Source organism: Somniosus microcephalus, unplaced genomic scaffold, assembly GCF_052327205.1.
Source record: "Somniosus microcephalus isolate GS21.2 unplaced genomic scaffold, FLI_Smic_1.0 scaffold793, whole genome shotgun sequence".
Lineage (NCBI taxonomy): Eukaryota > Metazoa > Chordata > Chondrichthyes > Squaliformes > Somniosidae > Somniosus > Somniosus microcephalus.
Genome location: NW_028225980.1, coordinates 47,851 through 73,791, shown reverse-complemented (window position 1 = coordinate 73,791; position 25,941 = coordinate 47,851). Strand labels below are relative to the sequence as shown.

The 25,941-nt window shown below is 52.0% G+C and overlaps 1 protein-coding gene across 2 annotated transcripts in view; it reads right to left on the bottom strand.

The window, feature by feature from the left end:
- LOC147081081 (TNF receptor-associated factor 2-like) overlaps positions 1–25,941 on the bottom strand; it is an 85,513-nt gene that overhangs the window by 12,423 nt on the left and 47,149 nt on the right. For both annotated transcript variants that reach the window (XM_085980955.1, XM_085980956.1), the window contains exons 6-10: positions 19,387–19,461; positions 12,053–12,127; positions 4,436–4,867; positions 2,546–2,723; positions 241–389 (exon numbers count right to left, since the gene is read on the bottom strand). In XM_085980955.1, coding sequence (XP_085837081.1) covers positions 241–389; positions 2,546–2,723; positions 4,436–4,867; positions 12,053–12,127; positions 19,387–19,461 — 909 coding nt within the window. The remainder of the gene's footprint in view (positions 1–240; positions 390–2,545; positions 2,724–4,435; positions 4,868–12,052; positions 12,128–19,386; positions 19,462–25,941) is intronic.

The window sequence follows — 25,941 nt, the reverse complement described above, 5'->3', positions numbered from 1 at the left end:
TCCTCCTCGCCAGTGACAGACTGCGCCTCCCCCCCCCCCCCCCGTGACTGACTGACTGCCCCCGCCATATTTGGTTGACCAATATTGCGATCACAAGCATGTTATCCAGAACAGGCGATACGATGCCCACCCTAACCTGCACACACCAAACAAGAATCCTCAACCTGACCTTAGCAGGTCTCAGTATCACTGCCTGCAGACAGGCTCCCCACTCGTTGGGAAGAGAGAAAGTAAACCCACCTTTTGCTTGAAAGGCCACCTCAGCAAACCATCGTAGTTTCCCTTCATAATGACAAAGAAGAGGGATATGTGAGTTCCACGGCCCACACCATCACCGTTCAGATAGATACGCATGCACATCTTGTACCCGTACTTGCTGGTGTAGAAAGCTGGACAATTAGAAAGGAAGAAGTTAGGGTCAGTCAGACTGGAGAAACAGGCAGAGAGACAATAAAGTGCACAATACCAGGCAGCCAATGGTGCAGCTGACACCTCCATCCCAGCTATTCCGCAGTTAACTGATTGTTCATCAATCTTCATTCTCCCCAATCTCTCAGTCAGCAACGTGACAGAGAGCGTCTGACTGTGACAAACGAGGAGTGTAGTGCCCGATCTCTGGCAATTCACCAGCTCCCCCAGGAACTCCCCCAACCTTCAGCATTTGCCTCCTTAACTTGCAGATTCGGTCTTGCTTTTATTGATCCCACCTGAATCTGCAATGACTCGCCCTCCACATTCAGTGTTATCCCGCACTCACCGATGATTACTCATCTATTGACTACAAAACCATCCATATACCCGTGACAATTCCCTCACATTTATCTCTCCCTCCGCATTTCTCTCCCCTATTTTACACTTCCCTTCAACTTACTGATCATGGACAATAATTGCAACTGCCCCCCAATTATAGCTGGCTATTGCGAGTAAATTCTCACAGCAAGCAGGATCATCATTCCCACTACTGATCATACAGACAACTTCAATATTTCAAAACCAATAGCAATGATCAAATAACCCTGCAATTTATACCTCAAATCTGGAACTCAGTACAGCATTGCTGTGTGCCCGCTCATATAGACTTCTTTCATCCTTGCCCCAACCATCTCCTCTCCTCACAGAGCCAAGGTTTTCACTTCAGTACATGACCTCCTCCGCACTCTTCCCTCCTGATTTACAATTTGACAACCATGTTCCAAATCACCTTTTGTTATATCAAACCACCTGCCAACATCTGGTCAGGTACAGCACGGGTTAGATACAGAGTAAAGCTCCCTCTACACTGTCCCATCAAACACTCCCAGTGCAGGTACAGCACGAGTTAGATACAGAGTAAAGCTCCCTCTACACTGTCCCATCAAACACTCACAGGGCAGGTACAGCACGGGTTAGATACAGAGTAAAGCTCCCTCTACACTGTCCCATCAAACACTTCCCATCAGGAAGCAGCTTTTCACACAAAGGGTGGTGAAAATCTGGTACTCTCTCCCCGAAAAGGGAGTGGAGGCTGGAGGGCAATTGGAGCTTTCAAGACTGAGGTCGATAGAATTTTGTTCGGTAAGGGTATCACAGGATATGGAACAAAGGCCGGCTTGTAGTATGTAGGTGAGGTGCAGATCAGCCATGATCTAGTTCAATGGCAGAACAGGCTCAAAGGGCTGAATGGACTTCTCCTGTTCCTATGTTGTGAAGGAAAAGATAATGGAGTTGGGTCAAATGTTGAAAACAGATTTAAATCTCCACAAGTTCCTTGGAGCCCATTGGAGATTTGTGTAAGTTGGAGTTAATTTGAGGGCACGCCTGGCCTGGGAATACACAGCAGGACTGCCAGCTCCTGAAAGAGATGAATGGTATGGGTGGGTGGGATAGTTCATGAGAGTGGAGTTCTGCTATCTGACTAATTGATCAGTGTCAGTCACAGCGTTTCTTCCCCTGTCCAGCAGTGAGCTGCTGCTGTTCAGGAGAGCAGCAGTTATAAAGCTAAGGAGCGGAAGGAACCAATTTAAATTCCGTATGTTACACACATCCAAGTCACGATATTCCAGGTTTGGGGGGGGGGGGAGGGAATGGGGGTGCATAAGCAGAGGGTCACCACGGAGAGAGGGGCATGAGCAGAGGGTTACCACGGAGAGAGGGGGCATGAGCAGAGGGTCACCACGGAGAGAGGGGCATGAGCAGAGGGTCAGCACAGTGATGACATTGGGGGGGGGGGGGGGGTAGGACTAATCAGTCAGGGCACCACTGCCAGGTTCCTGATGTACGATCTCATGCCCACTGGTACCACGAATCAACGGCCACCCGTTACAATTCTGCGTTGTGCCTCTTGTTGTGGTTGTGGCTCCTGCTCCTGTGGGATTGCCCCATTTCCAACATGCTGAAAGGTTGGGATCCCAGTCTTCATTTTCTGGCTGCAGATCCTCTCTGATATTGCAGACCAGGAATACAGACATTCCCACTGAAATTATTTAATACAGTACTTTCCCTTTGTGTCTATATTGAGAGGAATCCAAATATTCTCTGAGTACAATGTGAATAATATGGGACTGACCTGGGGAGAATATGGCGGGCGATCGCTGGGATTTAGCATCCTGACGCCTTCTGCTGAAATCCGCTATTTTCCAAATAAAAATTCCATCGTAAGTGCTGCATTCGAGTGCCTGAAGCTTCAGTTCCAGCTCCGCTATGGCCAGGTCCTTCAGGGCTGTGACACGCTCCATCTGACGCACCTGAGGGATGGCAATAAGTTTAAAGACTGAAAGGCCATGGCAGGAACATGACATTACTGAAAATACCACGGTCTAAGATTGGTCCATGGTTGTCACTAGGGTTTAGCATGAGAACTTTATACACCCAGTAAAACACATACATAGCACAGATCGAGATTCTGTCCTTCCAAACATGTATGGAATATTGTGAGCTGTATAACACTGGGGTACAGTACTGGTGGGTACAGGTCTGTCACTGTATAACACTGGGGTACAGTACTGGTGGGTACAGGTCTGTCACTGTAAAACACTGGGGTACAGTACTGGTGGGTACTTGTCTATCACTATAACACTGGGGTACAGTACTGGTGGGCACAGATCTGTCACTGTATAACACTAGGGTACAGGTCTGTCACTGTATAACACTAGGGTACAGGTCTGTCACTGTATAACACTGGGGTACAGTACTGGTGTGTACAGGTCTGTCACTGTGTAACACTGGGTTACAGTGCTGGTGGAGACAGGTGTCAATGTATAACATTGGGTACAGTACTGGTGGGTACAGGTCTGTCACTGTATAACACTGGGGTACAGTACTGGTGGGTACAGGTCTGTCACTGTATAACACTGGGGTACAGTACTGGTGGGTACAGGTCTGTCACTGCAGAACACTGGGTTACAGTACTGGTGGGTACAGGTCTGTCACTGTATAACACTGGGGTACAGTACTGGTGGGTACAGGTCTGTCACTGTATAACACTCGGGTACAGTACTGGTGGGTACAGGTCTGTCACTGTATAACACTCGGGTACAGTACTGGTGGGTACAGGTCTGTCACTGTAGAACACTGGGTTACAGTACTGGTGGGTACAGGTCTGTCACTGTATAACACTGGGGTACAGTACTGGTGGGTACAGGTCTGTCACTGTAGAACACTGGGTTACAGTACTGGTGGGTACAGGTCTGTCACTGTATAACACTGGGGTACAGTACTGGTGGGTACAGGTCTGTCACTGTATAACACTGGGGTGGGTGGGGTGCATTACTGTACAGAGAGCAATGAGGGGGTGTATTACTGCATTAGTCATAGAAGTCATCGAAGAGCTGGATGAGATTGCTTCAGGGCGTGTATAGTGAAGTCATACAGAATACAGTAGAAGATCTCAGATTCGATTCCCAGCTTGACAACAGGAAGGATGTTATTCGGCTACAATTGGTCGGAGTTTGGGGATTAAGGATTCTTGAGGTTGCTAGGGTTCCTGCTCCTGTTTTCGATTCAACAATCTCTAATCGAAAGGGTATACACGTGGATTATATGTGAGCACAGATCAGGCCGCACTGTGATTTAAGCAAGGATTGGCTAGAGATTGGAGAGAGGGAGGTGATTCATTTTGGGACCAGTGAGTGTATTTCCTGGTCCTGTACTGTGCTACAGTGTGATGCTCCCCATAGTCAAACAGGTGCAGGGGTCAGCCATTCACCCCATGGGCTCTGCACAACCATGTTGTTATCTCTGCAATGCCAAAGTCCGACCCTTGAACAGCTGCTGGCATGGGCTGTCGATGTGCACACAGGAAGAATGCGCCCTTGGGCAGAGGCAGTCTGTGGTACGATATTGCAGCAGTGGGGGAACTGAGGACCAGCTGTGAACCCTTCTACACCTGGTGACCCTGCGGGCTGCTTATGGCCTGGGATTTCCAGGGAAGGTTGGCTGATTGTGCCAGTTCACCCACCTTTGTGTGTAAGGCTTCAATCTTCTCCTGGTCCAGTTTGTGCTGCTGCTCGTACGCTGTCATGCTCACAGAGGCTCGCTCCACTTCACGGTTGAGAACACAAACGATATTTTCGAATGTTTCGGCTTTGTGTTTAAGAGCTACACACTGCTTTTGCACGTCTTCGAGTTTTTCCGTCACAAGCAGCTTCCCCAAGGCCTCAGGGGAGGAGGCGTCCTGCGTTCTGAGAGAGAGCGGCCAGAACGGCCCGAGTGTCTCCTCCATTTCTCGAACTGATGTCAACAGCTGGTTTACTTTGACATTAGCCAGCTGCAGGCTCTGAGGTTGCAAGCCTTCCACTGCAGTCCTTATTCCCACAACATGTTGCAGCATCATCTGCAAGTGTTCCACTGCACACTGGTTCTCGTGCTCAACTAATTTCTCCTTCTCAGCCTGGGAATATCAATTGAAGAGTTTATAAACAACCAGACGGCACACAGAGGGGCAGCAAAGACACACAGCGTCTTTCAACACTCTCGCTGGGATCTGAAGATGATGTTGGGTGGCTGGAAGTTTTATACTGTGTCCACTTGGAACCAGTTCCTGCCCGTCCAAACTTGCGTAGCGACTGGAGGGAACTGTTTGTTTTTAAATTAACCGTGTTGCCAGGTGCGGGCCTTGTACAGCTGACCGCACCTGAAAGCTAAGGGGCGATATTTCGAGACTGGCGACCAAGGAGGACCGTCCTGAATGGGGTCTCTACGACTGCCTTCCTGGCAGTAGCACACCATTGGTAGGGAGTGACATCATAACCTCAAAACACACGTGCCATCATTCCTAGTTGTTGCCTCCAAGTCACGTCCAACTAATGTCGTGATGCCAGGGCTTCATACACCAGCTAAACTGACAGGGCGCCAGTTTCTGCCTGCACAAAACAGGGAGACAACGGGCACAACTGGTTTATAAGAAGTTCGGCTGCAGCACCCAGGGGTAAATGCCAGAGAGCAGCGCACTTCAGCAGTTTCTCGGGGTGAGGGCTGAACTCTACTTTCTTTGAAGAATTGAAACTTTAGGCCAGGTACTTGTTCCAAACATGGATCTGGACTGCGATTGCTCCGATCACTTCATCTGTAACCCTTCCAATGGACAGAGAACCAATGGAACACTTTCAGGCAACCAATTCCAGCATCAAAGTACTTGGGCAAAAACAGAAAATGTTGGAAATGCTCAGCAGGTCAAGCAACATCTGTGGAGAGAGAGTTAATGTTGCAGGTCGATGATCTTTCATCAGAACTGGAAAAAGTTTAGAGATGGAACAGGTTTTAAGCGAGTGCAGAGACAGGGAAAGAGCAGGGGAGGAAAGGACAAAAGGGAAGGTCTGTGATAGGGTAGAAGGCAGGAGAGATTAAACGACAAAAGGCAAAATGGGGGCAGTAATGGGACAAGTAAAGAAAGGACGGGTCTGGAGGAGCTGAAAATGACAAAAGCAGAATCAGCAGCAGCTGCTGTCCGAAAAAATGGGGTCAGAGGTTATAGTCTGAAATTGTTGAACTCAATGTCGAGTCCGGAACGCTGTAAACGAAAAATGAGGTGCTGTTCCTCGAGCTTCATTAGAACAGTGTAGGAGGCCGAGGACAGAGAGATCAGAGTGGGAGTGGGGCGGAAAAATAAATTGACAATTTCCACACCTCCCTTCCCACTGTCCAGGGCCCCAAACACCCCTTCCAGGTCGTCGTCGTACGTGTCTTCACACTGTTCCCTTTGGAGAACTGTATGAAGTGGTGGAAGGATTCCTCGCCGCGTTAACGCTCCTTCCGTGACCGTAACCATCTTCGTACCAGCCATTAGGGTGGTTAGTCCTATGGCGGGAGGGTTTTATGGGCTCCCACAACCCATACGAGGGGGGGGGGGCCACCCACACCCACGGACGCAAGTATCCTGCTGGATGTCAACCCAGAATTTAGAGCCGGAGCTCCGACTCCACTTACCGGGACTGTCTGGAGCGGGGTTCGAAACCCTACACCTTCTGGCCCAGCGGCGGGGATGCTACCGCTGCGCCAAAGGCCCACTCCCCCTTCCAGGTGAAACAGCGATTTACTTGTACTTCTTTCAATTTAGTATACTGTATTCGCTGCTCACGATGCGATCTCCTCTACATTGGGGAGACCAAACATAGAATGGGAGACCGCTTTGCGGAACACCTCCGTTCAGTCTGCAAGCTGGATTGCCGTAAAAACTCAACTGGTTTACGGATGTCCTTCAGGGAAGGGAGCCTGCCACCCCTACCCGGTCTGGTCTACACGTGACTCCAGTCGCACACTATGTGGTTGACTCTTAATGCCCTCGGGACAACTAGAGAAGGGCAATAAATATGGCCTTGCCCATGTTGCCCACATCCAGAGAACAAATTAAAAAGGGAGGCGTTCCTCCCAACCATTATTCTGCGACGGGCTGAATTGAGCGGTGAAAGGTCGGTGTTTAACCCATTGTACTCTGACTTTCCACTTACTGTGACTGCCTGAACCCAGCTGCATCCTTCCCCGGTTGAGCTCGAGTCACTCACACACAGAGCTTTCTTCACATCCTGTGATGAGTGGACAGTCCCCGAACAAGCCGTGCAATCACCCACACCCTCAGCAACACAGAGTGACCCTCTGGTGAAGATGGATCACAACAGTTGATGTATTTAATGCAGAAACACATCAAACCTTTTTATCTGAATTGCAATCTCTGTGTTTGGGGTCCTGTTCTTCTGTTCAGCGGCCCTGATTTTATTACAAGGAATTGGGGGCTGGAATTTCAATCAGTCTCAGAGCAGCAGGACAGACAGATCGGACAATCCAACTGACCCTGATCACACTTGACAACTACTTCAGACTTCTGGCCCAGGCACGATGGGCCAAATGGCCTCCTTCTGTGCTGTGTGATTCAATGATCAGTTCAATAAACTCCACAAAGGTTGTTAAATGTATTGCAGACCCATTCATCAAGAATCACAGAAACACTTTACCAGAGCGCACATTATCACCCAAATTATTAAGTAGTACAATTTTTGCCCCTCCCATCCTGATGCCCCATCAGAGCATCCAACCACCTCTTGAATGACTCCAGGGTTTTGTATCCACTCCCTGACTCAGCCATGGCTCCTGTTTCTTATGTTCTACCCAGAGTCCATTCCAGTTCCAGGTATTGATGACATCAATCCGGAACGTGCCATGAATCAATATGTACCTACGTCCCCATGCGCTGCAGTTGTGCTCAGGATTAATCTTTGCTTTTCCACTATGTATGAAAGTACAGAAATTCATCAAACTCTTGAAGGGCTATATATCACTGGAATCCTGGCTCACCTTGAGTGCACATGGAGGAATAGAAAGAAGGCTTAAAGCAATGGTCAAGTTAAGTGCAATAGCTGTGTCAGTGATGGCAATTCCTTCCCTCTTTCTCCCACCTCTCCTGAAGGTGCCGACTCTTGCAAGGGTTAGGTACCCTAGGTTCTGTAGCCTTTCAGTACCTCACCCAAGTGGCCATTCTTCATGAGTTTGTCTAGACAATGAGTGCCAGCTGAGTACTTGACCCTGGAGGGGCATCAGTGATGGGCCCAGTCCACACAAGCCACTTTCTAGTGGGCATCAAATGACTGATTTCTCTCTCCCTGGCCCAATAGTTGCACCACTGTCACCAACAGACCGGACTCCTTGCTCAACTCTTCCACTTCAAATCCCACACTGACAGAAAGCCCAAGTGTCCCTCATGTTGTTGTTTTCAAGGAACTTACATTGTGGATCTTTCAGTTAATCAGTCTTGCTGGCTTCCCTTGGTGGCAGTGTTGACCTAGCCACTGCATAGCTGAAACTAAAGCCCAGCTAAATTACTGCAGATTTGTGTACAGAAATTAGACAGATGATTAGTACAGCTGCATTATTGCCAGACATTTGTACAAGAACAGAACGTGGTGGCAGTTAGTTAGTATCTGAGAGACAAAGAACACTTTGGGGGAAGCCTGTCTTTTTCCATCAGGTGCTGATGGACCTTTTAATTTCCATGGCGTTTCTTGCTTTCTTCAGCCCCAAGACAGACTGTGGCTCCCACATCCAACAGCAGATTATTAGGCAATGTAGCAAACAAATCAACCAATCCAATAAAACAGCTAAATCCACAGAAACGGCAACACCTCGTTGGAACAGGAGCAGGCCATTCAGCCCCTTGAACCTGTTCCGCCATTCCATTAGATCACGGCTGATCTGTACCTCAACTCCATCTACCCGCCTTTGATCCCTATTCTTTGATACCCTCACCCAACAAAAATCTATCGCTCTGTCTTGAAAATTTCAATTGTCCCGCAGCGTCCACAGAGAGTTCCAGATTTCCACCACCCTTTGTGTGAAGAAGTGCTTCCTGACATCACCCCTGAACGGCCTGGCTCTAATTTTAAGGTTCTGCCCCTTGTTCTGGACTCCCCCCACCAGAGGAAATAGTTTCTCTTTATCGACCCTATTGAATCTCTATTATTTTAAACACTTTGATTAGATCACCTCTCAAACTTCTAAACACAAATGAATATATGCAACCTGTCCTCGTAATATAACCCTTTCAGCCCCGGTATCATTCTGGTGAATCTGGGCTGGTCCCTCTCCAAGGCCAATAGATCCTTCCTGAGGTCCGGGGCCCAGAACTGAACCCAGTGTCCAGATGGGGTCTGACCAGAGCTCTGAACAGCTGGAACATCACTTTCTCACTTTTGAATTCCAGCTCCCTTGATACAGATTAGTGCGTTAGACGGTTGAAACTCTCCATTCCTCCCCCCACCCGCACACAAGATACTGCCGACTGGATGGAGTTAGTCGAGTCCCCGACAGCTCTTACATCTGGGAATCTACCCAAGGTGCAAGGTGACACAGTGGCCTAGATATTCCACACAGGCAAAATCCCGAGCACAAAAATGGCAGATACAATCTGCAGTAGTTGATGGACTCCACTGCAAATACTGGCTTCAGCGACTTTACATAATGGCGTCAAGCTCTCTGGTATGAATGCCAGTTATTGGGGAGCTCACCATGAGGGGAGTGCGGGAAACGAGCATGCTACGACTGGATTAAAGTCCTGCAGCAGCTTAAAGGGGCTACGCCAGCTGGAATTGTTTTGGATGCAGAACAGAAGATTTCTTGCTTTAGAAAGTAAACCAACTGGTTCCTTTTTGACTGTGGTGCAAGTTTCCAACACAACTGATGATCCAAGCAAGAGTCTTCTGTGCTCACTGGGATGTCCCTTCTAGTGGGTGGAAACCACAACTGCTCTGGAGCAGACTTTAGGAATCCACACCTGCAGCACTGGTCAACACAGTCCAGAGTCCATTTCCTCCCAGTTAACTGGTACGTTGAGACTTTTGAACCAATGCTCAGTTTGCACTGCTTACAACAGACCTAGCCGTGTGTCCATAGCCCAAAATAACTGGGCAGAGCAGGTCCAATCAGCTCCTTCTGTTCTTCTCTCCCCCATGGCAGCAGTCCTTCACTCTGCCAGCGCAATTCACACTTCATCCAGAGCCATCCTTTGTTTCTTAACCTGTCCCATTACCATCTCCTCTCGCCTTGAATATCTCTTAATGTCTCTTAACCTCTCCTGCCTTCTATCCAATCACCGACCTTCCCTTTTGTTCTTTCACCCCCCTCCTCCCTTTCCCAGCCCCTAAACTTGCTGTAAAATCTGTTCCATCTCCAGCTTTTTTCCAGTTCTGACGAAAGGTCATCGACCTGAAACGTTAACTCGGTTTCTCTCTTCACAGATGCTGCCTGACCTGCTGAGTTTCTCCAGCATTTTCTGTTTTTATTTTAGGTCCAATCAGGAAGTCAGCTCTGGTCCGAGTAGATTTGGCTGCTGGTTCAGGCTGAAGCAAACAGTGCGCAACCATGGTGTTAAATTAACCCTCAGCTGAACTTCAAACCCCATATCCTTCCCATCACCAAGGCTGCTTCATTCCACCGTCCCAGCATGACCTGCCTCTGGTTTTACCTCACTCCAGCCCCCCTGAAAATCTTAATCCATAATTTTGTGTCACGCCCACACTCAGCCTCTCCAACACCCTCCTCGTCAGCCTCCCGAACTCCACCATACTTAAACTCCATCTCGTCCAAATCTCCGCTCTCTGTATCCTGTCCCTTACAAATCCCGCTTGCCCATCACCTCTGCCCTTGCCAACCTAACAGCCTAGTGATAAATCTTGCCACAGCCATCCTGCACCTCTGCTACCTCTTCCAGCTCTACATCCCAGTCTGCACCCTTCCAATGCAACCCCACTCCCTCCACCATCAGTGGCAAAGCCTTCCTGCTCTGACACTCCTTCACCAAACCCCTCCATCACTCGACTTCTCTGCCCACCTTTAAACATTTCCTCCAAACCTCCTCAGCTTCCTCTAAACATTCTACTGAGCTCCATGACCATTCTCTCCAGTGTGCAGCACTTGTCAAAGTGTTGCTCCGTCTGCAAGGTGAATTAAACAGGTATGGGGTTACTCTGGCACCCATTTCCTCATCTTAAACCTAGACTGAGTGCTAAAGAATTCAAGATTTCTCAACACATTATCAACTCCTCGATAATGAAGCAGCCCATGTCAGCCTTCAGAAGGACCTGGACAACATCTAGACTTAGACTGACAAGTGGGAGGTAATATTCATGCCACATCAGTGTCAGGTAAGAATCATCTCACACAAGAGAAAGCCAAACTACCTCCCTTGATATTCAACGGCACCACCATCAACATCCTAAGAGTTGCCATTGGCCAGAAGCTCAGCTGGACCAGCCATATCTACACAATACCTACAATACCACTGCTGAGGCTGGGTACTCTGCAATAAGTGGCTTTCCTCCTGACCCTTCAAAGCCCCTCCACTATCCACAAGCCTCAAGTCAGGAGTGTGATGGAATACTCACCACTAACTGGATGGTGCAGCCACTTCCCAAGGAGCTCGACACCATCCAGGACAGAGCAGTTCCTTTGATCGATGTCCCTGTAACTGGACTCAATATCCAGCCACCTCCCCCACCTCCAGCGCACTGTGGCTGCAGTGTGTATGATCACCAGGATGCATGCAGCAACTCACCAAGTTTACTGTAACAGCACCTCCCTCTCCTGTTACTGACAAGTACAAGAGCAACAATGCCGTGGGAACGCCATCACCTCCAAGTCACACACCATCCCGTCTTGGCCATATATCGTTGCTCCTTCCTCGTTACTCGGACAATATTTTCAACCTAACACCTTTGTGGGAGAACCACCACAAGGACTGCAATGGTTTAAGGACAAGGCCCATCACCACCTTCGCAGGACAAGGAGGGATGGGCAATAAATGCGGCCTTGCCAGCGTCACCCATATCCCAAGAACAAATTTTAAAAGGCCAAATTCAACTTGCCCACGGATGTCAGAGTGATGTACATGCTCAGTTTATCCAGTGTACCCGACAGTCTGGACAAGCTACCTGCAGGAGAAATGAAGCACACCCCACCAGTGTGAACACAGTGGATACAGCATTAACTAACACACCGCCCAAACAACCTGAACACTCGTCCAGCCTGGACTGTGGGAGCTGGGCAATCAACGCAGCTGTAATATGAACAGAAAGCTGGAAAGTGCACTTACTGCCATTTCACAGCCAATCACGTTGAAGCGGCAAAGGAGCTTCACTTTCCCGCACGTCCGAATGTGATCTGCGTACTGTGGAGAGAAAGATACACTCAATACACAGCCCAGCGACACACTCAATACACAGCCCAGCGAGAGACACACTCAATACACAGCCCAGCGACACACTCAATACACAGCCCGGCGAGAGACACACTCAATACACAGCCCAGCGACACACTCAATACACAGCCCAGCGAGAGACACACTCAATACACAGCCCAGCGACACACTCAATACACAGCCCAGCGAGAGACACACTCAATACACAGCCCGGCGAGAGACACACTCAATACACAGCCCGGCGAGAGACACACTCAATACACAGCCCGGCGAGAGACACACTCAATACACAGCCCGGCGACACACACACTCAATACACAGCCCGGCGAGAGACACACTCAATACACAGCCCAGCGACACACTCAATACACAGCCCGGCGAGAGACACACTCAATACACAGCCCGGCGAGAGACACACTCAATACACAGCCCGGCGAGAGACACACTCAATACACAGCCCGGCGAGAGACACACTCAATACACAGCCCGGCGAGAGACACACTCAATACACAGTCCGGCGACACACTCAATACACAGCCCAGCGACACACTCAATACACAGCCCAGCGACACACTCAATACACAGCCCGGCGAGAGACACACTCAATACACAGCCCGGCGAGAGACACACTCAATACACAGCCCGGCGAGAGACACACTCAATACACAGCCCGGCGACACACACACTCAATACACAGCCCGGCGACACACACACTCAATACACAGCCCGGCGACACACTCAATACACAGCCCGGCAACACACACACTCAATACACAGCCCGGCGACACACTCAATACACAGCCCGGCAACACACACACTCAATACACAGCCCGGCGACACACTCAATACACACCCCGGCGAGAGACACACTCAATACACAGCCCGGCGACACACACACTCAATACACAGCCCGGCGACACACTCAATACACAGCCCGGCGACACGCTCAATACACAGCCCGGCGACACGCTCAAAACACAGCCCGGTGACACACACACTGAATACACAGCCCGGCGACACACACACTGAATACACAGCCCGGCGACACACACACTGAATACACAGCCCGGCGACACACACACTCAATACACAGCCCGGCGACACACTCACAGAATACACAGCCCAGCGACACACTCACAGAATACACAGCCCGGCGACACACTCAATACACAGCCCGGTGACACAGACACACTGAATACACATCCCGGTGACACAGACACACTGAATACACAGCCCGGCGACACAGACACACTGAATACACAGCCCGGCGACACACACTCTGAATACACACCCCGGCGACACACACTCTGAATACACACCCCGGCGACACACACACTGAATACACAGCCCGGCGACACACACACTGAATACACAGCCCGGTGACACACACACTGAATACACAGCCCGGCGACACACACACTGAATACACAGCCCGGCGACACACACACTGAATACACAGCCCGGCGACACACACACTGAATACACAGCCCGGCGACACACACACTGAATACACAGCCCGGCGACACACTGAATACACAGCCCGGTGACACACACACCGAATACACAGCCCAGCGACACGCACACTCAATACACAGCCCGGCGACACACTTAATATGCAGCCCGGCGACACACTCAATACGCAGCCCGGCGACACACTCAATACGCAGCCCGGCGACACACACACTCAAAACACAGCCCGGCGACACACACACTGAATACACAGCCCGGCGACACACACACTCAAAACACAGCCCGGCGACACACACACTGAATACACAGCCCGGCGACACACACACTCAAAACACAGCCCGGCGACACACACACTCAATACACAGCCCGGCGACACACACACTGAATACACAGCCCGGTGACACACACACTCAATACACAGCCCGGCGACACACACTGTACCCCAGTGAGAGTCAGTGTCTGTGGAACTGCACCCCAGTGAGAGTCAGTGTCTGTGGAACTGTACCCCAGTGAGAGTCAGTGTCTGTGGAACTGTACCCCAGTGAGAGTCAGTGTCTGTGGAACTGTACCCCAGTGAGAGTCAATGTCTGTAGAACTGTACCCCAGTGAGAGTCAGTGTCTGCGAAACTGTACCGCAGTGAGAGTCAGTGTCTGTGGAACTGTACCCCAGTGAGAGTCAGTGCCTGTGGAACTGTACCCCAGTGAGAGTCAGTGTCTGTGGAACAGTACCCCAGTGAGAGTCAGTGCCTGTGGAACTGTACCCCAGTGAGAGTCAGTGTCTGTGGAACTGTACCCCAGTGAGAGTCAGTGCCTGTGGAACTGTACCCCAGTGAGAGTCAGTGTCTGCGAAACTGTACCCCAGTGAGAGTCAGTGTCTGCGAAACTGTACCCCAGTGAGAGTCAGTGTCTGTGGAACCGTACCCCAGTGAGAGTCAGTGTCTGCGAAACTGTACCCCAGTGAGAGTCAGTGTCTGCGAAACTGTACCCAAGTGAGAGTCAGTGTCTGCGAAACTGTACCCCAGTGAGAGTCAGTGTCTGTGGAACTGTACCCCAGTGAGAGTCAGTGTCTGTGGAACTGTACCCCAGTGAGAGTCAGTGTCTGTGGAACTGTACCCCAGTGAGAGTCAATGTCTGTAGAACTGTACCCCAGTGAGAGTCAGTGGCTGTGGAACTGTACCCCAGTGAGGGTCAGTGTCTGCGAAACTGTACCCCAGTGAGAGTCAGTGCCTGTGGAACTGTACCCCAGTGAGAGTCAGTGTCTGTGGAACTGTACCCCAGTGAGAGTCAGTGCCTGTGGAACTGTACCCCAGTGAGAGTCAGTGTCTGCGAAACTGTACCCCAGTGAGAGTCAGTGTCTGCGAAACTGTACCCCAGTGAGAGTCAGTGTCTGTGGAACCGTACCCCAGTGAGAGTCAGTGTCTGCGAAACTGTACCCCAGTGAGAGTCAGTGTCTGCGAAACTGTACCCGAGTGAGAGTCAGTGTCTGCGAAACTGTACCCCAGTGAGAGTCAGTGTCTGTGGAACAGTACCCCAGTGAGAGTCAGTGCCTGTGGAACTGTACCCCAGTGAGAGTCAGTGTCTGTGGAACAGTACCCCAGTGAGAGTCAGTGTCTGTGGAACAGTACCCCAGTGAGAGTCAGTGTCTGTGGAACTGTACCCAGTGAGAGTCAGTGTCAGTGGAACTGTACCCAGTGAGAGTCAGTGAATGTGGAACTGTACCCCAGTGAGAGTCAGTGTCTGTGGAACTGTACCCCAGTGAGAGTCAGTGCCTGTGGAACTGTACCCCAGTGAGAGTCAGTGTCTGTGGAACTGTACCCCAGTGAGAGTCCGTGTCTGTGGAGCTGTACCCCAGTGAGAGTCAGTGTCTGTGGAACTGTACCCCAGTGAGAGTCAGTGTCTGTGGAACTGTACCCCAGTGAGAGTCAGTGTCTGTGGAACTGTATCCCAGTGAGAGTCAGTGCCTGTGGAACTGTACCCCAGTGAGAGTCAGTGTCTGTGGAACTGTACCCCAGTGAGAGTCCATGTCTGTGGAGCTGTACCCCAGTGAGAGTCAGTGTCTGTGGAACTGTACCCCAGTGAGAGTCAGTGTCTGTGGAACTGTACCCCAGTGAGAGTCAGTGTCTGTGGAACTGTATCCCAGTGAGAGTCAGTGTCTGTGGAACTGTATCCCAGTGAGAGTCAGTGTCTGTGGAACTGTACCCCAGTGAGAGTCAGTGACTGTGGAACTGTACCCCAGTGAGAGTCAGTGAATGTGGAACTGTACCCCAGTGAGAGTCAGTGTCTGTGGAACTGTACCCCAGTGAGAGTCAGTGTCTGTGGAACTGTACCCCAGTGAGAGTCCGTGTCTGTGGAACTGTACCCCAGTGAGAGTCAGTGCCTGTGGAACTGTACCCCAGTGAGAGTCAGTGTCTGTGGAACTGTACCCCAGTGAGAGTCAGTGTCTGTGGAACTGTACCCCAGTGAGAGTCAGTGCCTGTGGAACTGTACCCCAGTGAGAGTCAGTGTCTGTGGAACTGTACCCCAGTGAGAGTCAGTGTCTGTGGAACTGTACCCCAGTGAGAGTCAGTGCCTGTGGAACTGTACCCCAGTGAGAGTCAGTGTCTGTGGAACTGTACCCCAGTGAGAGTCAGTGCCTGTGGAACTGTACCCCAGTGAGAGTCAATGTCTGTAGAACTGCACCCCAGTGAGAGTCAGTGGCTGTGGAACTGTACCCCAGTGAGAGTCAGTGTCTGCGAAACTGTACCCCAGTGAGAGTCAGTGCCTGTGGAACTGTACCCCAGTGAGAGTCAGTGTCTGTGGAACAGTACCCCAGTGAGAGTCAGTGTCTGTGGAACTGTACCCCAGTGAGAGTCAGTGCCTGTGGAACTGTACCCCAGTGAGAGTCAGTGTCTGCGAAACTGTACCCCAGTGAGAGTCAGTGTCTGTGGAACAGTACCCCAGTGAGAGTCAGTGCCTGTGGAACTGTACCCCAGTGAGAGTCAGTGTCTGTGGAACAGTACCCCAGTGAGAGTCAGTGTCTGTGGAACCCGTACCCCAGTGAGAGTCAGTGTCTGTGGAACTGTACCCCAGTGAGAGTCAGTGTCTGTGGAACTGTACCCCAGTGAGAGTCAGTGTGTGTGGAACTGTACCCCAGTGAGAGTCAGTGTCTGTGGAACTGTACCCCAGTGAGAGTCAGTGTCTGTGGAACAGTACCCCAGTGAGAGTCAGTGTCTGTGGAACTGTACCCCAGTGAGAGTCAGTGTCTGTGGAACTGTACCCCAGTGAGAGTCAGTGTCTGTGGAACAGTACCCCAGTGAGAGTCAGTGTCTGTGGAACTGTACCCAGTGAGAGTCAGTGTCAGTGGAACTGTACCCAGTGAGAGTCAGTGTCTGTGGAACTGTACCCCAGTGAGAGTCAGTGTGTGTGGAACCCGTAACCCAGTGAGAGTCAGTGCCTGTGGAACTGTACCCCAGTGAGAGTCAGTGTCTGTGGAACTGTACCCCAGTGAGAGTCAGTGTCTGTGGAACTGTACCCCAGTGAGAGTCAGTGTCTGTGGAACTGTATCCCAGTGAGAGTCAGTGTCTGTGGAACTGTATCCCGGTGAGAGTCAGTGTCTGTGGAACTGTACCCCAGTGAGAGTCAGTGTCTGTGGAACTGTACCCCAGTGAGAGTCCGTGTCTGTGGAACTGTACCCCAGTGAGAGTCAGTGTCTGTGGAACTGTACCCCAGTGAGAGTCAGTGTCTGTGGAACTGTACCCCAGTGAGAGTCAGTGTCTGTGGAACTGTATCCCAGTGAGAGTCAGTGTCTGTGGAACTGTATCCCAGTGAGAGTCAGTGTCTGTGGAACTGTACCCCAGTGAGAGTCAGTGACTGTGGAACTGTACCCCAGTGAGAGTCAGTGACTGTGGAACTGCACCCCAGTGAGAGTCAGTGTCTGTGGAACTGTACCCCAGTGAGAGTCAGTGTCTGTGGAACTGTACCCCAGTGAGAGTCAGTGTCTGTGGAACTGTACCCCAGTGAGAGTCAGTGTCTGTGGAACTGTACCCCAGTGAGAGTCAGTGCCTGTGGAACTGTACCCCAGTGAGAGTCAGTGTCTGTGGAACTGTATCCCAGTGAGACTCAGTGTCTGGGGAACTGTACCCCAGTGAGAGTCAGTGTCTGTGGAACCTGTACCCCAGTGAGAGTCAGTGTCTGTGGAACTGTACCCCAGTGAGAGTCCGTGTCTGTGGAACTGTACCCCAGTGAGAGTCAGTGTCTGTGGAACTGTACCCCAGTGAGAGTCAGTGTCTGTGGAACTGTACCCCAGTGAGAGTCAGTGTCTGTGGAACTGTAACCCAGTGAGAGTCAGTGTCTGTGGAACTGTACCCCAGTGAGAGTCAGTGTCTGTGGAACTGTACCCCAGTGAGAGTCAGTGCCTGTGGAACTGTACCCCAGTGAGAGTCAGTGTCTGTGGAACTGTACCCCAGGCAGAGTCAGTGTCTGTGGAACTGTACCCCAGTGAGAGTCAGTGTCTGTGGAACTGTACCCCAGTGAGAGTCAGTGTCTGTGGAACTGTACCCCAGTGAGAGTCAGTGTCTGTGGAACTGTACCCCAGTGAGAGTCAGTGTCTGTGGAACAGTTCCCCAGTGAGAGTCAGTGCCTGTGGAACTGTACCCCAGTGAGAGTCAGTGTCTGTGGAACTGTACCCCAGTGAGAGTCAGTGTCTGTGGAACTGTACCCCAGAGAGAGTCAGTGTCTGTGGAACTGTACCCCAGTGAGAGTCAGTGTCTGTGGAACTGAACCCCAGTGAGAGTCAGTGTCTGTGGAACTGTACCCCAGTGAGAGTCAGCGTCTGTGGAACTGAACCCCAGTGAGAGTCAGTGTCTGTGGAACTGTACCCCAGTGAGAGTCAGCGTCTGTGGAACTGTACCCCAGTGAGGGTCAGTGTCTGTGGAACTGTACCCCAGTGAGGGTCAGTGTCTGTGGAACTGAACCCCAGTGAGAGTCAGTGTCTGTGGAACTGTACCCCAGTGAGAGTCAGTGTCTGTGGAACTGAACCCCAGTGAGAGTCAGTGTCTGTGGAACTGTACCCCAGTGAGAGTCAGCGTCTGTGGAACTGTACCCCAGTGAGGGTCAGTGTCTGTGGAACTGTACCCCAGTGAGAGTCAGTGTCTGTGGAACTGTACCCCAGTGAGAGTCACTGTCTGTGGAACTGTACCCCAGTGAGAGTCAGTGTCTGTGGAACTGTACCCCAGTGAGAGTCAGTGCCTGTGGAACTGTACCCCAGTGAGAGTCAGTGTCTATGGAACTGTACCCCAGTGAGAGTCAGTGTCTGTGGAACTGTACCCCAGTGAGAGTCAGTGCCTGTGGAACTGTACCCCAGTGAGAGTCAGTGTCTGTGGAACTGTACCCCAGTGAGAGTCAGTGCCTGTGGAACTGTACCCCAGTGAGAGTCAGTGTCTATGGAACTGTACCCCAGTGAGAGTCTGTGTCTGTGGAACTGTACCCCAGTGAGAGTCAGTGCCTGTGGAACTGTACCCCAGTGAGAGTCAGTGTCTGTGGAACTGTACCCCAGTGAGAGTCTGTGTCTGTGGAACTGTACCCCAGTGAGAGTCAGTGTCTGTGGAACTTTCAGAAGAGGAAAGTGGAGAAACAAAAACTAACCACCTCTTCCACAAAAAGTATATGAATTGAATAAATGATTTCTTGCAGTTAGCTGAGTGTGGCTCTCATGGTGCCCCTTCTTGTAAGATCGTCACCGGACACATTCTCTACTGATTTATTTCAAACACCCGTCTTACCTTTTCTCTTGGAACTTTTTTTTTCCCACACCATTCACACGTCAATGGGAATTTGGAACAGATTTCATCATGGGCCTATGGATGACAAACACAAATGACATTTCAGCAACTTATTCGATAGTGATGCTACAGAACTATTGTTTGAATCCAACAGCTGTCCTCTTGAACAGAAGCCGTGGTCCTCAGCAGCCTCTCTGATTTCAGCAGGCTCAGAGCTGCCTGATCCTGGCAAACCAATCAGCAATGCTGCTCAGAATGGGAAACAGTTCCTCGGCATCCCATCCGACTCCCAGTCATTGCATCTGGGCAGCTGGGGAACTCAGATGGTCAGAGTTGGCCGAGTCCTCAGCCAACCTTCAGCAGGGATCACTGGATCAAGGCCCTGGTGTACACTATTTCCCAACCTAGAGCACGCAAGAAAATTGCAGAGTCACAGCTTCCTAGATTGAGATCAACTAACTGCACAGACACAGATAAAATCTTAGGCCTTCTGAATTCTGTAGTTCAGCTGCTTGCTGACTTAACCAGTGCAGCAATCGAAAGAGAGCAGCGCCTGCACTGAGTAATGGACATGGGGAGAGAGCAGCACCTACACTGAGTAACGGACATGGGGAGAGAGCAGCACCTACACTGAGTAACGGACATGGGGAGAGAGCAGCACCTACACTGAGTAACGGACATGGGGAGAGAGCAGCACCTACACTGAGTAACTGACATGGGGAGAGAGCAGCACCTGCACTGAGTAACGGACATGGGGAGAGCAGCACCTACACTGAGTAACGGACATGGGGAGAGCAGCACCTACACTGAGTAACTGACATGGGGAGAGAGCACCTACACTGAGTAACTGACATGGGGAGAGAGCACCTACACTGAGTAACTGACATGGGGAGAGAGCAGCACCTACACTGAGTAACTGACATGGGGAGAGAGCAGCACCTACACTGAGTAACTGACATGGGGAGAGAGCACCTACACTGAGTAACTGACATGGGGAGAGAGCACCTACACTGAGTAACTGACATGGGGAGAGAGCAGCGCCTGCACTGAGTAACGGACATGGGGAGAGCAGCACCTACACTGAGTAACTGACATGGGGAGAGAGCAGCACCTACACTGAGTAACTGACATGGGGAGAGAGCACCTACACTGAGTAACTGACATGGGGAGAGAGCACCTACACTGAGTAACTGACATGGGGAGAGAGCAGCACCTACACTGAGTAACTGACATGGGGAGAGCAGCACCTACACTGAGTAACTGACATGGGGAGAGAGCAGCACCTACACTGAGTAACTGACATGGGGAGAGAGCAGCACCTACACTGAGTAACTGACATGGGGAGAGCAGCACCTACACCGAGTAACGGACATGGGGAGAGAGCAGCACCTACACTGAGTAACGGACATGGGGAGAGAGCAGCGCCTGCACTGAGTAACGGACATGAGGAGAGAGCAGCACCTACACTGAGTAACTGACATGGGGAGAGCAGCACCTACACTGAGTAACGGACATGGGGAGAGAGCAGCACCTACACTGAGTAACTGACATGGGGAGAGAGCAGCACCTACACTGAGTAACTGACATGGGGAGAGCAGCACCTACACCGAGTAACGGACATGGGGAGAGAGCAGAACCTGCACTGAGTAACGGACATGAGGAGAGAGCAGCACCTACACTGAGTAACTGACATGGGGAGAGCAGCACCTACACTGAGTAACGGACATGGGGAGAGAGCAGCACCTACACTGAGTAACGGACATGGGGAGAGAGCAGCGCCTGCACTGAGTAACGGACATGAGGAGAGAGCAGCACCTACACTGAGTAACTGACATGGGGAGAGCAGCACCTACACTGAGTAACGGACATGGGGAGAGAGCAGCACCTACACTGAGTAACGGACATGGGGAGAGAGCAGCACCTACACTGAGTAACGGACATGGGGAGAGAGCAGCGCCTGCACTGAGTAACGGACATGAGGAGAGAGCAGCACCTACACTGAGTAACTGACTGATATACCTATCAATTCCTCCAATAAAAGGCGAAGAGTTACGAAGGTGACTAAAGGTTTTTATTGACTAAATAACAGAGCCCACTCTCGTGGGTGATCCGATCCAAGCAGGAGGAATACCAGCCAGTCGCTCACCTTTATACCTGGCCTGGTGGGTGGAGCCAAGGCGGAGTCAGCAGTGGTCATCCCAGGTATAGCAGTGTGGCAAGAGGCGACCTCGTACCGTGATACAATAGTGGTCAGTGATACAGTTATAACGAACAGTGGTGAACAGTGCTAACTACTAACAGTGATACGATAGTGAACGTGGTTTACCACATTCACCCCTTGTTTAGAATTAAGTCCGGCGGGGTGAAGTGTACTACCAATTCTGGTAGGTCAGTCTGTCCGGAGGCTTCGTAAGCCTCTCCGATCGCCGCAGCGGTGGTGTTGCCTTATCCGGTGCTGGTGCCTTATCCGGTGTTGATGCTGGTGTTTGCGTGGTCGGCGAGGGCTCGTGGGGTTCCGGCATGTCGTCTACCTGGGCTGAGGTTGGGGGGGGTGGTGGCGGTGTTTCCGGATCGGCTGAGGGTGCGAGGTCTCGTAGGGAGACAGTGTCCTCCCGCCCGTCTGGGTACGCCACATAGGCGTACTGGGGGTTGGCGTGCAGGAGGTTCACCCTCTCGACCAGGGGGTCCGTTTTATGGGCCCTCACGTGTTTCCGCAGCCAGACCGGCCCCGGGGCGGTCAGCCAGGTTGGTAGAGTGGTTCCCGTAGTCGACTTCCTGGGGAAAACGAACATTCGTTCATGGGGGGTGGTGTTAGTGGCCGTGCAAAGTAATGACCGGATGGAGTGCAGCGCTGTCGGGAGGACTTCTTGCCAGCGGGAGGTTGGGAGGCCCTTAGACTTTAAGGCTAAGAGGACGGCCTTCCATACCGTCGCGTTCTCTCTTTCCACCTGACCGTTACCTCTGGGGTTGTAGCTGGTGGTCCTGCTTGCTGCAATACCTCTCTCTAGGAGGAATTGCCGGAGTTCCTCGCTCATGAAGGAGGAGCCCCGGTCGCTGTGTATATAGTTCGGGAACCCGAACAAGGCGAAGAAGGCATTCAGGCACTTAATGACCGTGCTACTGGTCATGTCGGGGCAGGGGAAGGCAAAGGGGAAACGGGAGTACTCATCAACGATGTTGAGGAAGTACACATTACGGTCAGAGGACGGGAGGGGCCCCTTAAAGTCGATGCTCAGGCGCTCGAAGGGGCGGGTGGCCTTGATCAGGCTTGCTCGGTCCGGCCTATAGAAGTGCGGTTTGCACTCCGCACAGGTCTGGCAGTTCCAGGTCATGGTCCTGACCTCCTCGATGGAGTAGGTCAGGTTGCGGGCCTTAATGAAATGGTAGAGTCTGGTGACTCCGGGGTGGCAGAGCTGGTCGTGGAGGGTCTGAAGCCTATCGATATGCGCGCTGGCGCATGTCATTCGTGAAAGGGCATCAGGGGATTCGTTCAGCTTGCCTGGCCGGTACAAGATCTCATAATCGTAGTTGGAGAGCTCGATTCTCCATCTCAAAATCTTGTCATTCTTGATTTTGCCCTTCAGCTTGTTATTAAACATGAAAGCCACCGAACGCTGGTCGGTGAGGAGGGTAAATCGTTTGCCTGCCAGGTAGTGCCTCCAGCGCCGTACTGCCTCCACGATCGCCTGGGCCTCTTTCTCGACCGACGAATGTCGGATCTCGGGGCCCTGTAGGGTCCTTGAGAAGAAGGCCACTGGCCTCCCCTCCTGGTTTAGGGTGGCGGCTAAGGCGAAGTCGGATGCGTCGCTCTCCACCTGGAAGGGGATGGACTCGTCCACTGCGTGCATCGTGGCCTTGGCTATGTCTCCCTTAATGAGGGAGAAGGCCGCGCACGCCTCCTCCGTGAGGGGGAAGGAAGTGGCTTTCAGGAGGGGTCTGGCTTTGTCCGCGTAATTGGGTACCTATTGGGCATAGTAGGCGAAAAGCCCCAGGGTTCTCCTAAGTGCTTTAGGGCAGTGGGGGAGGGGTAGCTCCATGAGGGGTAGCTCCATGAGGGGGCGCATTCTTTCTGGGTCGGGGCCGATGATTCCGTTCTCCACTACGCAGCCGAGGATGGCAAGGCGCGTGGTGTTAAACACGCATTTCTCCTTATTGTAGGTGAGGTTCAGCCGTTGGGCCGTACGGAGGAATTTCTCCAGATTCGCGTCATGTTCCTGCCGGTCGCGGCCGCAGATAGTGACGTTATCTAGGTAGGGGAATGTAGCCTGCAGTTCGTTCTGGTCAACCATCTGGTCCATCTCCCTTTGGAAGACCGAGACCCCATTAGTGACACCGAAGGGGACCCTAAGGAAGTGGTATAGGCGCCCATTCGCCTCGAAGGCGGTATACTGGCGGTCCTCAGGGTGGATAGGGAGTTGGTGGTAGGCCGACTTCAGGTCGATGGTCGAGAATACTTTATACTGTGCAATCTGATTGACCATGTCAGATATGCGGGGGAGGGGGTATGCGTCCAGCTGGGTATATCTGTTTATGGTCTGGCTGTAGTCGATGACCAGGCGGTTTTTATCGCCGGTCTTTACGACTACGACCTGGGCACGCCAGGGGCTGCTGCTCCCCTCGATAATGCCCTCTTTCAGGAGGCACCGCACCTCAGAGCTAATGAAGGCTCTGTCCCCGGCGCTATACCGCCTGCTCTTGGTAGCGACGGGTTTGCAGTCAGGGGTAAGGTTAGCAAACAGAGAGGGTGGCGGGACCTTGAGGGTGGAGAGGCTGCAGGTGTTACGCGGTGGGCGGTTTAACGTTTGCTGGTTGTTGACTGTGAGTGGGGGGAGGGGTCCACCGTATGCTAGGGTTACGCTTTGGAGGTGGGATTGGAAGTCCAGCCCTAGTAGGACGGCAGCGCAGAGATGGGGGAGGACGAGGAGTTTAAAGTTTTTATACTCCGTGCCCTTAACCGACAGGGTCACGACACAGTAGTCGCTGATGTCCGTGGCGTGGGACCTCGATGCCATCGAGATTCGGCTGCGCGTTGGTAGGACAGAGAGGGAGTAGTGGCTCACCGTGTCTGGGTGGATGAAGCTCTCCGTGCTTCCGCTGTCGAACAGGCAGGTCGTGGCGTGGCCGTTCACTTTGATGTCCATCATTGACTTGGACAGATGGTGCGGGCGGGCTTGGTCCAGGGTGACGGAAGCTAGTGTGTAGCTGAGCGAGTCGTTGTCATCTGCAGGCGAGGCGGTCGGGCGTGGTGAGTAAAATGGCGTCTCCCACGAGGTAGGGCAAAATGACGGAGAAGATGGCTGCCCCCGTAGCTCACATGAGGCACTATTGGGGTCGGTTGCCTTAATCAAAGATGGCCGCCCCCATGACTCGTGTGGGGATGCTGGCCTCAGTTGCCCTAAACAAAGATGGCCACCCCCATAGTTCGCATGCGGCACTGCTGGCCTCTGAGGGTCCGCTCCTGCAGGCCTTGGAGAAGTGGCCTTTCTTCAGGCAGGTTTTGCATATGGAGTTCTTGGCTGGGCAGCGCGACCTCGGGTGCTTCTCCTGGCCACAAAAAAAACAGCCGGCGGCCCGATCGCGGATGCCCGATGTCGGGGCCGGTGCCGGGGGTGGCGGGGCCGGTCGGGTCCGGGACGCCGACGCAGAGGTAGGTCCCGGGGGCGGCGCTGGGAAGGGTGCTGTGGTAGGGGTCGGGCCCGAGTCCCAGGGTCGCGAGCAGTACCTGGTGAATGCTTCCTGATCTTGGTGGGCCACTTCCAGGGAGATAGCGAGGGCTTCAGCTTTTTCCATGCTGAGGTCTTTAGCTTCCAGCAGTCTTTGCCGTGAGTACTCGGACCGTAGGCCTTTCAGGAATGCGTCGCGGATATTATCTTCAGTATTTTCGGCTGCCGACACCGATTTAAAGTCACAGTTCCTGGCGAGTGCATATAGCGCCTGTGAGAATTCGGCTACTGATTCTCCTGGCTGTTGCGGCCGTGATCTTAGGAGGTGCCTAGCGTACATGTAGTTTACCGGGGTCCGGTACTTCTGTTTCAGCAGGTTGATGGCGGTCTCGTAGGTAGTCATGTCCTCGATGAGAGTGTATACTCTCGGGCTCAGTTGTGCCTGCAGGACACTTAGTTTGGATGCCTGAGGGACGCTGGATTCTCTCAGGTATGATTCGAAGCAGACCAGCCAGTGTTTAAAGTCTGCGGCTGAGTTTGCTGCTCGTGGGTTCAGGTCCAGGTACGGCGGTCTGAGGGCTCGCAGCCAAGCTGGCTGGTGTGGCTGTGCTCCTGGGAGCTGCGCTGGTGGCTCCTCCGCCGGTTGTGACTCGTTGTCGGACATCATTAAATTTAGTCAATAAAATTGATATACCTATCAATTCCTCCAATAAAAGGCGAAGAGTTACGAAGGTGACTGAAGGTTTTTATTGACTAAATAACAGAGCCCACTCTCGTGGGTGATCCGATCCAAGCAGGAGGAATACCAGCCAGTCGCTCACCTTTATACCTGGCCTGGTGGGTGGAGCCAAGGCGGAGTCGGCAGTGGTCATCCCAGGTATAGCAGTGTGGC